This window comes from Tauraco erythrolophus, chromosome 11 (assembly GCF_009769465.1).
Source record: "Tauraco erythrolophus isolate bTauEry1 chromosome 11, bTauEry1.pri, whole genome shotgun sequence".
Taxonomy (NCBI): Eukaryota; Metazoa; Chordata; class Aves; order Musophagiformes; family Musophagidae; genus Tauraco; species Tauraco erythrolophus.
Window position 1 is genome coordinate 3725778 of NC_141475.1, and position 16202 is coordinate 3741979.

The 16202-nt window shown below is 47.5% G+C and overlaps 1 protein-coding gene across 2 annotated transcripts in view; it reads left to right on the forward strand.

The window, feature by feature from the left end:
- The window catches only part of INPP5D (inositol polyphosphate-5-phosphatase D), a 61857-nt gene that overhangs the window by 32258 nt on the left and 13397 nt on the right, over positions 1-16202 (forward strand). Inside the window, exons 7-18 of one of the 2 annotated variants that reach the window (XM_086618136.1) lie at positions 362-512; positions 2633-2804; positions 4084-4224; positions 8963-9050; positions 9810-9890; positions 10069-10140; positions 10412-10535; positions 11651-11757; positions 12295-12397; positions 13224-13420; positions 14219-14336; positions 14840-14936. In XM_086618136.1, the coding sequence (XP_086474262.1) occupies positions 362-512; positions 2633-2804; positions 4084-4224; positions 8963-9050; positions 9810-9890; positions 10069-10140; positions 10412-10535; positions 11651-11757; positions 12295-12397; positions 13224-13420; positions 14219-14336; positions 14840-14936 (1451 nt within the window). Of the gene's footprint in view, positions 1-361; positions 513-2632; positions 2805-4083; positions 4225-8962; positions 9891-10068; positions 10141-10411; positions 10536-11650; positions 11758-12294; positions 12398-13223; positions 13421-14218; positions 14337-14839; positions 14937-16202 lie in introns of those variants that run through there. The other variant, XM_086618138.1, reaches the window with a different exon arrangement.

The following is a 16202-nucleotide window of genomic DNA, read 5'->3' on the forward strand; positions in this document are numbered from 1 at the left end:
TAAAAGAGGGAATGCAAAAATTAATCCAGGAGAATTCTTTATTTTTAGAGTCTTCCTTTGCTTTGAAGCCAAGCACACTGAATCAAACAAGAGAGCTCTTCCATTTGGCTTCAGTGAATCTTTGAGGTTGCCATTTTTGCTGACACTGGCTGGAACGTGTGTGCATATCTGTTTCGGTTTGTACTGCAGGAGTCGTTCTGCACAGAGCCTGTGGTCAGATGGGCAGTGAGAGCTGAGCTGGCTTCCTCTGGACAGCAGTAGTGGGTTTTCTCTCTCTATGACTTTGTTTTTCCTTCTGTGAGGAGAAGCGTTTCTGTGGTAGGAAATCCCAGACCATGACAGCCTCTGTGTTTTCTTTCAGGCATCGGAGGGTGTTCCCGTGAAGTATTTCGAGAACTTGGAGGAACTGATAGAATTTTACAAGAAGGAGAACATGGGTCTGGTATGGCATCTCAAATATCCAGTGCCGCGGGAAGAAGAGGAGGCTGCGGATGAACCGGAGGAGGATGCTGGTAAGAAAACAATGATGTGACTTGGTGATGCAGACCTTTGACACTTACTCTGGACTGGAGACAGGCAGTGCAGGCAGGGGGAGTAGAGTATGTTATGCAGTAAAACAGAGCGAGGCATAGAGAGACCGGGGCTGGCAAGACCTTAAGGTAGTGAGTTGTCATTGCTGTGGGGGGGTATCACATCTGGAGCACCATTTTAGCTCACCTGAGGGAAGACATTGAGACTCTCTGCAGAAGTGTATAGTATCAGGTGCAGGGCTGACTAATCTGTTGTCCTTCCTCTGGACTCAAGCTGGTTTATGGCCAGCCATCTCACATGTCTCTGCGCCCCTCTCCCTGCACTGCATCTGTAGAGCCACTGTCTCAGCAGCAGAGATGGTCCCCAAGAGACTTGGACCACACCTCTCTGCAGTGCCACACACCTGCAGCTGCTGTGGGTCTTGGGTCATCTGAAACTCTGGTCCCTGTAGATCTAAAGAATGTTTCTAACAGTCATAACCAGAGAACGCGGATCCTGCAGTGGCAGACAGGCTAACTCTATACATAGAAGCAGATGTATGATGAAGTAGTGTGATTGGCATCACCCCAACTCTTTTATATGAAATGTCACTGTGGGTTCCTGACGCTCACTGGTCTTGGATTGTTCCTTGGATTTTTCCTCGATTATCCCTTGGATCTGTTGTTGTTCTCCTGAATCCCAGGGGAAGGTCATGCCCACAGAGCCATCCTTCCTGCCTTTCTGACGTCTGTCCGGACATGATGAGCATTACAATAAAACTTGTTGAAGAACGTAGTCCCGTGACAGACAGACAGGCATGTGCACTAAACCAGACTGATGTGCCTGTGTACATTTATGCAATCCAATGGATCTCTAATAGGAGCTGGAAGATTTTGATATGCAATTCTCATGAAGAAACAGAACAAAATTCTGCAAAGCTGCTCAGGAAAGATGTTCCTGTTTTTTGGCCAGCTGCACTGAGTCTCCAGCTCTGAGAGCGGAGGAGGGAACTACAGCAAAAATAATACACAGAGAGGCGAGCAGCAGGGAATGAAGTTCTAGCCAAGACTAAGAGCCTTTAGATTAAGAGATATTAGCACTAGGGCTGTGCTGTTCATGTACAGAATTTAATTTTGTGAAGGCACTTTGGTGCCATCGTGCTGGAGCCATGTAGGCCCTATGGATGTCTGGCTGTCTTACATGCAGGACTGCAAAGGTGGAAGATGAGCACCCAGGTACCCTGGAGGTGCACCACCCAATCCATTGCTCAGTGCTGCGGCTGCTCTGTGAATCACAGCTTCTGCCCAGGAGCGATGGATCAGTTTTGAGTGTCTTTTTGTAATGAAAACGTCACTATTAGGAAATAACCAAACAAAACCTCACAACTCAACCAGCTACATGTGACAGGTGTAACAAAGTGTTGGAGCAATTGGTATGAAAAGAAAGGCAACCATGGTCGGGTTAAATGGAGATGAACCTGCTCTTCTCCCAGGAGAAGAAGATATGCTGAGCAGCCAGATGACAGAGCAGGAAAACCCTTTGTGCTTCCAACTTGATGTCCACAAGCAAGGCAGGATACTCAGCCCCTGTATATTGGATTATGTGGTCTCCATTATGGGGTGTCTATGTTCTCCATCTGTGTTTGCTCACTTTAGCTGTTCACTTCTTGCCATTAGCAGCTTCTGGTGCTCTTTCCATTACACTTCTCCATCCATTCTGCCCCAGTAGCAGATCTCCATGACACTGGTGACATGGATGAGGTACAGCTATGTTCTCTAAGTGTTATATTCAAAGTAACTAATTAACCTTCATAGTTGCAGATGGGACAGTCAAACCGACTCAAAAGAGGTTACGCTGCCAGGCAGAGGCATACGCTGCCTGCACGTGAGGTCCAAGCCTGGCAGCTCAGCCCACTGGTCTCACACCACTGACGTCCTTGAGAACAAGGCTGGGCTGGTACCAAGCCCTGAGCTTTCCTGCTCTGTAATTGGAGGCTCTCCAGAAGGGATGGTTTCTGCAGTGACTGCCACGGCGGTGCAGACTATGCCCTGCCTGTGGGTGAGGGGAAGGAGGTCATATTGCCATGCTGGGCTGACTGTGCCTTTCCCTTCCTCCTTGCCAGACCTGGTGCCCACGCCTCCTATCCTGCCACCACGCAACATCCTCATGGCATTGCCGAGCAGCGAGACAAAGGAGGTATCTTCTCTCCCTGAAAACTCCAGGGTGGCAGATGTTAATAAACTGTCCCTTTCTGAGACACTACTCCAGCGACTGCAGTACCAGGACACAAGCAGGTGAGGATGGCACGTCACAGGGCTGCAGAGTCAGCCTTCAGCCCAGCTCTGAGCTTTCTGGGGCGCTCTGTTTGGGACAGCTGAGGACCTATTTGATCCAGCCAAACTACTCCTCGTTTATACTACCAAAGAACAGAATCAGATCTACAGTATGTTGGCTACTTGTTACAGCCTAGCTGTCATCTAGAATAAAATACTTCTCTGAAGTATTAAAAACACCAAGGGACTTTCTCCACTGAGGTATAGTTTTCTAATATAAAGTATGATAATATCAGAGAGAACTCAGTGTATTACCTGAGTGTCTAAACTACAGATTGTGTCAGAAAGCACCAGCCAGTCCTTAAAAAGCATAAACTGGTGTGTGGATTTCCAGGTGCTCATACTGATTTACTTCAGCTACAGGTCTGACTCACATTGTCCCACGTGCTAGCTGTGTCAAACCTAATCATGCACTGAAGCCTTAGAGGAAGCCACATGACATTTCATGACCAGATCTGCAAAGTTAAAAAGAAAATAAAAATAAAATCAGAAGGGATGCCTCTTGGCGGAGCGGTGAGGGGCTGTGAGCAAACAGTGGTCATGCATGGCAGCACAGGTCCTGTTGTGGTGGCTCAGTAGCAGCCGGCTGACTGGGAGAAACCCAGTTTTGGTAAGATGCCTGCACCATTTCATCTGCTAAGCAGCCAGCTGGGACTTTCTGCATTTGTCAGGACACAGGACTGCACATGCAGCCTGCCTGGTTCATCCTTCCTTGTGGTGCTGGAGTCCAGGCACCGCAGAGACAGGGAGGAGGAGAGCATCCTGTACAGCTCTGCGGTCTCAGTTTCCTCCAAGACCGTTTTGGACTGTTTGGAATAAAACCTTCAGAGTGAGACTTGGTGAAGTGAAAGGGAGTGTCCATCTGACTCCCTTTCTGACTCCATCCAGAGCCCCTGAGCTGCTGACTATTAGCGACCTCACAGCAGCCTGGCTTTCCCTGCCAAGGCTAATGATCCCACTATGGCTTTGGCACAGCCAGACATCGCAAGGCTTCCCCTGGCAAGGTGGCTCAGCAGTCAGGGAGGAGAGGATTTGGGGTGGCGAAGGAGGAAGAGGAGAAGATGTCAGCAGCATGGTGGGGGATCCAATTCTGAGAACAGCATGTTTACACTGAAATCCAAGGCAAACTGCCTCCCATCTGTCTATGCTGGCAGTGGAATTTTCAGAAAGATAATAAAGCTGTCTGATATTTGGGAGCAGAGAGAAGAGCAGGTTTTTGACCTGTCTGTTTCTTTCACAGTGTCTCTGATGAGCATCTTAAGCTCATCCAGGATTACCTGCGAGTTCACATCATCAGTGACTTTGAGATGGTGCAGACTGGCTCAAGCAATCTTCCTCAGCTGAAGAAACTACTTACGCTTCTTTGCAAAGGACTCTTCAGGTAACTAGAGGCTGGTTTTCAGAGATCGCAGTATAACACTGTAAAACTGACACTGCAGTCTAACGTAGCTTCCATGTGCACGCGTTCAGAACATGAGTTTCTGGCGTGGGAAATTGTCTGACTCTCAAAAACATTATATTTAGATCTCATGACCTGTGATGCTGGTCCAAAGATGTGAAATCTATATAAAAGACATAGCTCTGGCAGTCAAGTTTCCCTGTAGGTGGTTTCAGTCAGTGAAGTATTATTTTTTAAGCTTTGTTTAGAAAGAAACAAAACAAAAAATGCACTAACTGATTAACTGCATAATTTGGTAATGCATAAATGACACCCACATTGTCAAGCACAAGTCGTTTATGGAAACAAGCACATATTGGTGTATAGCTATGTTTTAAATACTGATTTTCCTTCCCACTAATGCATTGTGAGCCTCTAGTGATTCCATTGATGTCAGTAGAGTCCAGCTCAAATGAAAAAAGAAGCAAGCCTAGGCTTTACAAATTTTACCTTTCCTATTTATAGGCCTTCCAGGTCCCAAATAGGAAAACTCCGATAGAGAATGAAAACCTTGCAGAGCTCCCTGTTTCTCTGGTGGAAGGATGTGATTTCCCTCCATGCTGTTTGTAAGCAAACAAGGAGATTAGCCCACACTTCTGCAGGGATCTTAGAGCCCTCTATGGCAGAGGGCACATACTTCCACACTTGTTATGTGTGGCTTGCGATATCCTTCTTTCTGGTGTATTTACAAGTGAGGCTGGCAGTGCTAGTGGCCTGGTCTTGTACTCCTAGAGCTCACCAAGGCAGAAGAAAGGGCTAAAATGAGGGGTAGATACTGCTGATTTGCTTAGCTTTTACTCATGGAAGGAAGGCAGAGAGTGAGTGAGGTGCTCAGCTGCTTGGGACCACAGTTACTCCTCTGAAGCGATGGGCACCGTGCACGTTTTACCACGCAAAGGAGGAGGAATGTGGAGCCCTGCTCCTTCTGCCAGAAGCCAGCCGCTCCCAGTCGAGCCCCCCGGCAGGGCCAAGGATGGGGTGTGCAAAGAGCTGCCCTTCTTCTGTGCCCTGCTTGAGGGTTTTGCTTCTCTACGCCCACGGAGGGGGAGACCCAGGTGGCTAGCTAAGAATAAACCTGAACAATGGAAACTAAAATCTAGTGAAATCACAAGTGAGAGTTCTGCGTTACTGCCTCTTTCCATTTCCAGCTTGTTCTACTTGACCTTCTCTGGGTTTCACAACCTTAGTCCTCAAAAGTGTACATGGATGGCAAGAAAAAAGATACAACAGGTCCACAATCCTCTCAAGACCCAGGACACCTTTTATATTTCCAGATTTTCTATAGGTTTCTTTGGTGACTGGACTTTGCAAAACATCATCCTAGAACAGAGCTGGGTGAGTTCTGCTGGTGGAAGCCTGCAGAACACAGTGGCACTGCACCACTGCAGACACAGCAAAGGGCAAGCTGCCTGCCTGCTGCCCCTCTAGTAGGCATTTAGCTATGGAAACGTATGTCCTCACACAGTTCTTCTTCCCCCTTACTCAGCATTTTCTCCCCATTCCTGCATTACTTCAGTTAGATAGAGCTGCCTGCTCAATTTTTTCATGAAGGTCCGGAACTGGAGGCTGTTTTCAGTCTCAGTCAGATCTCTCTGAGGAACCTCTCTTCTGCTATTCAGATTGTCCCATGCATTTCTACTATCCAACAAAACTATTTCCTTAGCTTCAGCTGGCTAATAGTCAGATGCTTGGATATCTTATTGTTTTGTGCAGTCTTAACCTCCGAGGTTTTCTGGGGTCTTAGCTTACTTCCCTTATCAGACTTCTGACTTCAAATTTCATCAGTGACATTACCTAAATTTGTTTTTTATTTACCTCAGCTTTCCTCAGCTGTGCAGAGATTCCAGCTGAATGTACAGGTAACTCCTAGGCTGCTTCTCAGTGGCTGTATCCTCTTTTTCTTCATAATGTTCAGTTTCATTATTTTCACAATATTTGTTGTGAAAAAAACAAGCCCACAACAAGAAGAAATGTTAATTGGGACAGCTTGAGCTCTTTCACTGGAGTTGAAGCTCCTTTGAATTTCCTGGCACTGCCAAGGGCTAACAGTGTGCAAGCAGGCACTGGCTGGGGCTGAGCTGACCCTGCACTGATTTGCTGTGAATCTGAGTTTTTTTGCGATGCTGTATTCTGGCGTCTTCCGACCTCCCAGAGCCCAGCTGTGCCATCTTTCAGGGGCACTCTCAGACATGCTGTTGTCACTGTGAAAACTGAGCGTCCTGGTGCCCTTTGGCTGGCTCACTTCTGTGTTCTGATCTGGGTAAGCAGTGACTGCCAATGCTAGCAAGGTAGAGGGGTTGCATACTGGAGCTTTTCAGTGGTTAGAAGAAGAAAAGAGCTTATAGTGAACCATGGAGTTGGGAGAGGAGTTGAGCCAACTGGTTGTGCCTTTTGCAGTTCATGTATTATCCATGGACAGGTGCAGGATTCATTTCTGACCAAGGAGCTCGAGCACAGCTGGGCCACAGCAGATCAGGAGTGAAAAGTTTGTAATCTCTTCCTCTTACCCTTCTTACCACTGATCCCTGATTAATTCAGCAAGAACTAGACCCCAACGTGTGCTACGGACATTGAAAACTGGTTTTAGCTCTGCTGGAAGCTGCTGTTATCTTCTAGGGCTAGCTGTGGCCCTTCTGATGGCACATCCTCTTATCAGAGCCCAGGGGACAACAGGGCAACCGCTTTTGGGAGAGGCAGTTCACTTTGGCAGCTCATATCCTAAAAAAGTAACAAAACAGAGACTTGTAAGGCTGCTGTGTACTTTTGTGAAGCATTCAGTGCCAAAAGAAATTGGCCTACAAGGGTTTCCTTAGTCAGGGGAATCCTCCAGGGGCTGGAAAGCTGACTCCTGGAGAGCTTGGTGCCAGTGCAGCAAAGAGCGGAGACTACCTGTGTGAGTGGATTTGTTCAGAGATCCCTACCAGCTTTAAGTGAAAAACACTAATAGTGGCCTGTTCAGCCTGCTACGGACTGAAGCCATCATTTGGTCATCGATCACTGCTCTGTGTGCTCCTGTTTGTTCTTTCTCACTGGGTAATTTCCATATGGAGCTTTTTAAGGCAGCTTTTTGAGCACTTGTGATACCAGCACTTGTGCAAACGTATGTGGATACACGGGTGCTGACACTTCAGTGAAGGTCACTAGATATATTTCCTTTATACTATCAAGAGAAGAAAACAAAAGGAGGTACAAGTGCAATTAAAACCACTTTGTGGTTTTGTTGAGTTTGAGCACTTGCAGATGCTCTTCCCCCATCCTGACACCCATGCTACACGTTGCACCGTTCAGTGCAATTTTCCCATGAAAAATAATTTCTGAACTGCTTCAAGCAGCTGCTGCTCAGTGTTTTCAAGAGATAGCCTACAAGTCCTACAATCTTGGTCACAGTAAATATCCTTTCATTCTTTTCAAACTGAACTTCACCCAATGCTCCTGTAACCGCCTGCAGCCTCCTGGGGCCTGACTCTGTGGCTGCAGAAATCAATGGGAGTCTTGGGTTTGGGGCCAAAGCCATTTGCAGTGACACTGGCCTTAGGTGATCCAAAGCCGAGTAGTGGTATTGGAGGACTAAGTTTAGCAGATCCAGATTCCTACAGGTGCCTTGTACTTCTGTGTGCCCCATGGCAAGTCTTTCAGACTGAAATTTCAAACATGAGTGCTTAATTGAGACAATCAATCATCTGTGGTTCAGCACCCAGACAAATATCTAATCTTCAGACAGGCATACTTTCACTTTGGAGCACTTTCCACAACAAACAGGGAGTAAAATCCGGTCCATTCAGACTTAGGAAAGTGAGGGAAATCATTAATATCCAGTGTTGACTAGGCACAATGTGAGCATCCTAGCACTGCTCCCCACCGTCACCTTCCTTTTGACCTGCGCTCCCTGGCTGCTCTTTCCGTGATAAGTCTTGTCATTATCGAAGCACAGCTTCTGTGCCAAATTTGTACAGCAGCATTTTGACAAATGAGCATCCTGTGGAATCTAACTGGGAAATGCCGAAGGAATCACATTGTAACCTGTGAACAGTTCCCGTTCAAGAGATTAAAGGCTGGCTCTTCCACCCCCTCGCCGTGTCTGGCCCCTCTTGTCATGTGAGCTGAAAAATCTAAAAATTAGTTTCCTTTTCACGCAGTGTCCCCAGCATCCTGCGTCAGCCTCGGCAGCTGTGCATGGACTGTGCAGCACTGAGCTGCTCCTGTCGCTGGGGCGGTCACGAGTACCAAACTTCACAGGGCTTTGAGGTTTTTTTGAGCACGCTTTCATCTATGAGTTGGGATAACTGGGTTGATGCCGGTTTTACACAGTGTTCTCTGGTTTGACCCAGACTGGGACATCTTTCTGGTGAGATTTAAGAAGTTACGACCTCCAAAGCAAAACCTGAGGAGCAGCCAGTACGCCCATGCCTCAGCCATTGCAAAGCAAAGTCAGCTGCCCAACTCTAAGCTGCCTTCGTCGGCAGTGTTGCTAAGGCAGCTGAGAAATGCTCTCATCACCCATCCCACCAACTCAGGGGGCAGCAAGCAGCAGAGGACAAGAGCATGACACATGGCAAGAGCTGGCCCAGCGTGAATGTGTGCCCATAGTCTCTGCTGCATGGCCTTGTCCAAAGAGACCAAGTGCTAACCTACCCAGGGACCCGACCGCAGCCTTAGACTTCTGCCATGTCTCTGTTCTCAGTGAAGCCTCTCGGACTCTCCCGTCTCTGGAGTCCATCCAGAAGGTGTTTGAGCAGCAGCTGCACCCTGGTATCCATCAGCGCTCACAAGTAAGTTGGCTGGAAGGTAGGAAAAGGAGAAGAGAGGAGTGCGGGTGGCTGTCAGCACAGGAGGAGGGAAGGGTTCTGGTTGTGCAGCAGCGAGCAATGGGATTCAGGTGATCAGTTACCACTTCTGTTCTCTCTAGCCTCTTTCTGGCTGCAGTGCAGAGGGCACACAGTGAGTTATATCCTCACAGTTTCCCTTATCCCATAGTCCCCTCTGCCTGCTCACCCTTCCTGCCGCAGAGGAAAGTGCAGCAAACTGCCTGAGGGCTTCTGTCTGCCCATCCTCCCTCAGCCTGTGGGCTAAGACTGCACATTCGTCTTTCCGTAAACTTCACTTGAGGATGTTTCACTGCCAAATCCTTCCTTCCCCTAGCCCACTTAAGTCCCATGACCTTCCTCTCCTTGCCAGTAGCCCAGAAAACTCAAAAGCCCAGGACTTCTGTATGTTGAGCTCTGGACCTGGTCATGCAAACCTGTCCCCCAGCAGCAAGCTGGTCCCTTGCATGCCCAGCTGCCTCTAACCTATGGACAAGGTTTGCCAATTTGTCCTTCCACCCTCCCATACCTCTGCATGTTCAGCCAAACTCTGTGCTCCCGTGCTGCCCATTACAGATTAGAGCGGCACGGGAACACAAGTGCTGCTCCTTGCACTGTGCACGAGGTGTTCTTGGGGCGAGACTGCTGCATTCCCAGGCTGTGCTCTGTGGGTTTGGTAATTATGCATCTCTCCCTTTCTTTTTGTTTCTGTGTTGCGGTTATCAGATGCTCGGTGAAGCTACTCCAGTCAATATTGTATTGAAACTCAATCAGCTGATTTCTTTGCTGTCTTCCATTGAAGAAAAGGTAGAGTTTTAAAGCTATTTTATATTATCTTCTTGTCATCTTTTGCCTCTGGTTATGCTTCTTGCTCATCATCCGTGCAATCCTCCGCTGCAGTAAGATTTCTTTGCTCTGACTTCATTACTCTCAATCTAGTGCAGAAGCACCAAATGCAACTTGGTAGACATAAATTCTTTTACAGGTGAAAACGTTGTTGATCGAAGGTCCTGATTCAACCCACCGACGCTCCCTTATCCCCCCTGTCACTTTCGAGGTAAACGTACTTCTTTAACAATGCTAATCACAATGTGGAGGGACAGTAATGCAGGTTTGTGTTGGTATCTCAGTTCCACTTTGCTGTGCTGCCACAGAGATAACAGCTATTCCTGGATGCTGTTTAGCACCATGCAAATGCTTAAGAGATGTCTAGTGAGATTGACATAACGACGACATGTGTCCATGAATTCAGGCAAGTGTTGCCTATGTAATACACATAAGTGAAGTGTAGAAGATCGCTTATGAAAAACCTCTCTGTTTTCTAATAGGTGAAAGCTGACTCCCTAGGAATTTTCTCAAAAATTCATCTCAAGGTTGATGTGGAAATGGGCAAACTGATTATCAAGAGAGCTAAGGATGGTCCAGAAGACAAGTTTTATACCCACAAGAAAAGTAAGATGCTTAAGGTTACAAATGCTGGACTAGACTCTCGGTCCCTTGGCCGATGGGGAGGGGTTCCCGCTGAGGGCAAGGCTTGGCCCAGAGCGCAGATATTTCTGCTGGGTCCTGGGTGTTGTGCAAGGCTCCAGCCAGTCTAAACTGCCTGTCCCCAAAGTGGCCTGCAGAGAGCAGGGAGTCAGTACTGGGGTAACCAACTTTCACTGATTGTTTTAGACCTGGCCTCCTGGTCTAAACAAAGACAGTGGTAGCAGGACTGCAGGGGAGCCGGTTTTGATAGGAGATTCCCGGTAGAGCTGGTTACAATAGGCCCATTTTCTACTGAAAAGCACTGTCACTGGAAAAAAAAACCAACATTCTGCAGGAACATATTGACTTCTATGATGATTTTTGATGGTGAAAAGCCAGATACTCAGTTTCAGTAATGTTTTTCAGTGAATTTCCCCTTGATTTTTTTTTTTTTTTTGTATGTGAATCAATATCTCCACTGATGAGCAATGCCAGTTTGGTCTGTGAAGGCCCAATTCAACCAACCTCCCTTTTTTCCTGTTGTGTTTCTGGACAGGCAGCTCACTGAGATTGAGCCAAACAGGGTAGGATTTATCAGAGTAAACGATGTCCTTGGGCTCTCTCCTGCTAGAAAATCAACCTGTTGCTGGCAGTGACTGAAAAGATTAGCTTTCATGTGTGGCTTTCTCCAGCTGGTATTCATAAGTACTTAGGTGCTATTTTAGATGGGGAGGAATCACCTTTACCACCAAATGAGGTTTTACCTCCTCTTTCACAGATGGGGAAGGAATAGATGTAGGCTGGCTCCGGATACAGAGAGATTGCCTGCAGGAAGCTAAGGCTTCGCTTCAGGCTGCAAGGCTTGGTATGGACAAGAGCTCCAGGCAGAATGGGTTTTGGGGATCCTCTTCACTTCAGAATCCAAATGTATTCCCTACAGGGAACAGGATTAAGCAACATTAAAATGTAGTTATGCAGGGCAAAGTGAGCCTCAGACATAAAAGATCACGTAAGTCCTGAGCCTGCGAGCAGAGTCCTGTTAATTTTGGTGGGATTCTAGTTTCAGTGACTGCAGCTCATGACACCCAGTCTCTGTTTAGTCTTGCAGCTTATCAAGTCCCAGAAGGTCCCTAACAAACTGGTGATTGTGCTGGAAACAGAAAAGGAAAAAACACAGCGGAAGGAATATGTTTTTTCTGATTCCAAGGTAGATACACAGTGTTTCCTTCCTGCCAGCCTGGAACAGGTATCTGGGTGGGAGTGGTACAAGGGGCATTCCTTGGCAGAAAGAGGGACTGTTGAAGGACAGTGGTTGGCTTTGCAAAATGAAACTTCTCCTTTGTTCTGGAAACATCCAGAAAATGAACAAGTGTACTGTGTAAATCGAGATACTGGAGAGGGCAAACATACCTAGGTGCTGTCACTGAGGCAAGAGAACAGAGTGTCAGCAAGCAGTGAGAAGAGGCAAGGAGTTGTGTGAGGGTAGCTGCAGAAAGGTTCATACAGACAAATGAGAGAGAAGCCTAGGCTTTCTTCTGACCAGTTTAGCACTTGTTAAAGTAATGCATAAGCTAAGTGCCTAAGAAAGTACCAGGAAAGGCAGCCTCTTCAAAGGTTTCAGGATAGCGGAGAGCTAATCTGCCCTTCAAGTGTGCTGGGAATTTCCTGGTTCAGCTAGTTTTTCAAGAGTTTGTGTTAGAGGAGTTAAGCATCTCTTTAATTGTCTCTGCTCCTCCCTGTCTAGAAGAGAGAAGGGTTCTGCCAGCTTCTGCAGCAGATGAAGAATAAACACTCAGAGCAACCAGAGCCTGATATGATCACCATCTTCACTGGGACCTGGAATATGGGTATGGGCTCCCTTCTGACATGAGCATTCCTCCAGATGCTTGCCAAAACGTATGCTCATCTGCCATGCTGAGCTCCAAACCCTGTGTTGTTCTGTAGCAGATCTGTACACCAGGGCTGTCTTCCACTGGGATAGGGGAAGAGCTGATCTCTAGGCTTATGCTTGCATGTGGTTTGATTCTTTTCGTGGTTCCAGTGAAAGGACCATAAAGTTGGCCCTGATAGCTACTGAAGGATTCCTCCAATGACAGGGAATAGTGGCTGGCACAGAGCTGGTGCAGCAGTGTACACTATCCTCCACCTTGCAGAGAGGACAGGAGCAATTCCAACAACTGCATGTCACCTGCTTCTGAACCTGACTAGGGACTGTTTGCGTCCAGCCTGGGGTTAGAGCTGAGCATCTGCGTTATTTAGAGCAGGGGACAGGGTGTAGTTGAGGATGGTGGAATTTAAGTTATTTTTCCCATTTTGGGAGAAAAGCCTGGTTCAACTGCTGTAAGCTGAGCTGTCTGTGCTCAGTCATGCTTAAGGAGTAAGGTAAAAGCAGTGGCAGCACAGGAGTACAGCTCCCCACCTTTACACTTGGCTAGCCTTGGCCTTGGTAAGCTAATGAAACAGAGGAAGATGGTCAAAGCAGAGTCACTCCTTCATCAGTGAGTCAGGTGGTGTTAACATCTTTGTCATCTTAGAATAGTGTGCCATGGCTTATAGGAAACTGGTACGGGACAGAGTGCATGAGAAGCCTGTTATTTCTGTCCCCATGGGTTGTCTGTATCCCAAGTTTGACAGAACATACTCTGACTTTGGTGTTTGATTTGTTAATAAAAGGTGCTGCACCTCCCCCAAAGAAGATCACCTCCTGGTTTCTCTCCAAGGGGCAGGGGAAGACCCGTGATGACACTGCTGACTACATTCCTCATGACATCTATGTGATTGGCACCCAGGAGGATCCCCAAGGGGAGAAGGAATGGCTGGAGACCCTGAGGCAATCCCTGCAGGAAATCACCAGTATCAGCTTCAAAGTGGTGAGGGGTTATTCCAGCTATTGCGTGTAACACAGGCATAGAGGAGAGCTTGTGTTATGCAAATAAAAGACACAAAGGAATAAATGGCATTTTGCCTACACCTCCTCCCCTTCCCTCCCTTTATTTTCATTGCATTTGGATGAGGGAACGTGAACTGAATCTGTCTGCGGGCTCCATGAGATCCTCCCCTGGAGCTGGTTAGATGGGCGTGTTGCTCTGGGCAGTGACCCCCCCCCACTGCCAAAGCAGGGACCTTGCCATGAAGCTTGCCAGCCTGGGAGCAAAGGGCAGATGCCGAGCACCCGAGTCAAGTGGTGGTGATGTTTTTACCTTCCTAAAGGAGAGGACTGTCAAACCTTCTGAGCCAGCGGTAGCCTACATCTCACCCTAGGCTATTGCACTTTCAAAACAGGATGTCACAGCACACAGGCACAATCATAAAAGAAGCTGAACCTTATTAAGACCAGGTTTAGATATTTCTGAGTTTCAGGGATGTCAAGAAACAAATCTAAGTGTACCTGGAAGGCCACAGGAGAGCAGGACTTAAAACTCTCGTGGTAACTGGGAAACTGTATTTTGTGCAAGCAAGGGAATCCAGTGATTAACTAGAAAATAGCACTAGAAAATAGCTAGGTCCTTCCTCCCACCTTTGATTAAAATGACTGAAAGCATAGCCTGAACACAGGAAGAAAATTTGTGTAGGAGAAGTACTACAGAAGGAGTCAGGAAGGCTGCAGCTACAGCGCAGCTCCGCAAGTATGTGAAGAAATACAACCTCTAACCTTCCCACCCCTGCAGATAGCAATCCATACCCTCTGGAACATCAGGATTGTTGTACTGGCCAAGCCAGAGCACGAGAACCGGATCAGCCACATCTGCACAGACAACGTGAAGACAGGCATCGCAAACACACTGGGTGAGGAACCGTCCCAGTCTTGTCCAGAGGACTGAGGTCTGTTCAGTCTGTGCCAATACTCTCCTTGAAATGGAGCAGCTCTTTCTCCACAAGGCTCCTTTGACTACATTTGTGTGACACTAGTGTTACTAAAGTTGTATCCCGCTAGCACTGCTTATATCTTACCCTGTAAGAGAGGAAATCTATTTGTGTCTATACTTAGAGCGTATATATATATTTATATTCCCAACAAACACCTTTGGCTGGCTATTGGATTGCTCTTTCTTCGGTTTCACAAGGAAATTGCACTTCTTTCCCTGCAAATAATTTTTTTAGCAGCCTTAGAAAATTTGTTACCACAATCTGTGCTGTGTGCACAAATTCATCCTGTGCTGATTAAGTCAACTTATTTCTCTTCTCCATCCTTCACTTCACTTAAGATGTGCTGGGTGCTTTATTATCTTTGCTAGAGTCAGCCTGGAGGTGGATTGATTTCTTAACATTTTTGGCTTATCTTTTTCCAGGTAATAAAGGAGCTGTGGGAGTGTCATTCATGTTTAATGGAACCTCCTTTGGGTTTGTTAACAGCCATTTGACTTCAGGAAGCGAAAAGAAACAAAGGTAAGATACATCCTCCCCTCTCAAAAATGGATATTGACCCAGGGTGAAATTCTCTGGGCTGTGCTTGGAAGAAGGGCCCGTCAGACAGTCACAAGCATGTTTTCCTGACCATAAAAATTTGTTAAATGTCTCCTGGGAGGGCAACCTGTGCTAAAGACCCTGCCCACTGTGTCACCATTTAAATGAGTGACTTCTGCTATATGGCCATACCACATGGGTGCAGGTGAAATGGACAGCAAAATGATATCAGAGCCAAGAGTAAAGGTCTTGCACAACAATTGTGTGACCTGTCATGCAAGCCCAGTACAGGAGGAAAACAGTTCCTTGGTCTACAGTGCTTTGGAGAGATGTGGGAAGGCTTTTCCCATCCCAGAATAACGTGCTAAAGGGGACTGTCTGCCTCCTACACTGTAGGCAGTGCTGCTACCACGGGAGCTGCGGTGTGCCCTGGGGCACAGCTGAGAAAGATCCTGCTAAGCAGAGTATGCCATCGGGAATGCCAAGCGGGAGGTGTGTAGCACAGAAATACCTCCACGGTGGCTAATTTTCTATTCCCAGCTGTGAAATGAGTTTCCACGGTCTAGGTGGGTTCTGTGCAGCACAGGACTGAAAAGCAAAGATCCTGATGTCGGTGGGAGACCTGTGCCCACGCTGGTGGTGTGGTTTAGGTATAGCCATCATCTAAGCACCACGTGGCCACTCACTCACTCTTCCCCCCCAGTGAGACGGGGAGAAGAAAATATAACGAAAGGCTCGTGGGTTGAGACGAGAACAGGGAGGGATCACTCACCAGTTATGGTCACAGGCAAAACTGACTGGACTTGGGGAAAAAAACAATTTAATTTGTTACCAATCAAATCAGAGTAGGATGATGAGTAAAAAAGCCAAATCTTAAAAATACACCTTCCCCCCACTCCTCCCTTCTTCCTGGACTCAGCTTTGCTCCTGATTTTCTCTACCTCATTCTCCCAGCAGCACAGGGGGACAGGGAATGGGAGTTGTGGTCAGTTTGTCACAAGTTGTTTCTGCCACTGCTTCCTCCTCAGAGGGAGGACTCCTCATCCTCTTCCCCTGCTCCAGCATCAGGTCCCTCTCAGGGAGACAGTCCTCCATGAACCTTTCCAGTGTGAGTCCTTCCCATGGGCTGCAGTTCTTCACGAGCTGCTCCAGTGTGGGTCCCTCCCACGGGGTGCAGTCGTTCAGGCACACACTGCTCCGGTGTGGGCTTCCCACACAGTCATGGCCTCCTTCAAGTGCAGCCACCTG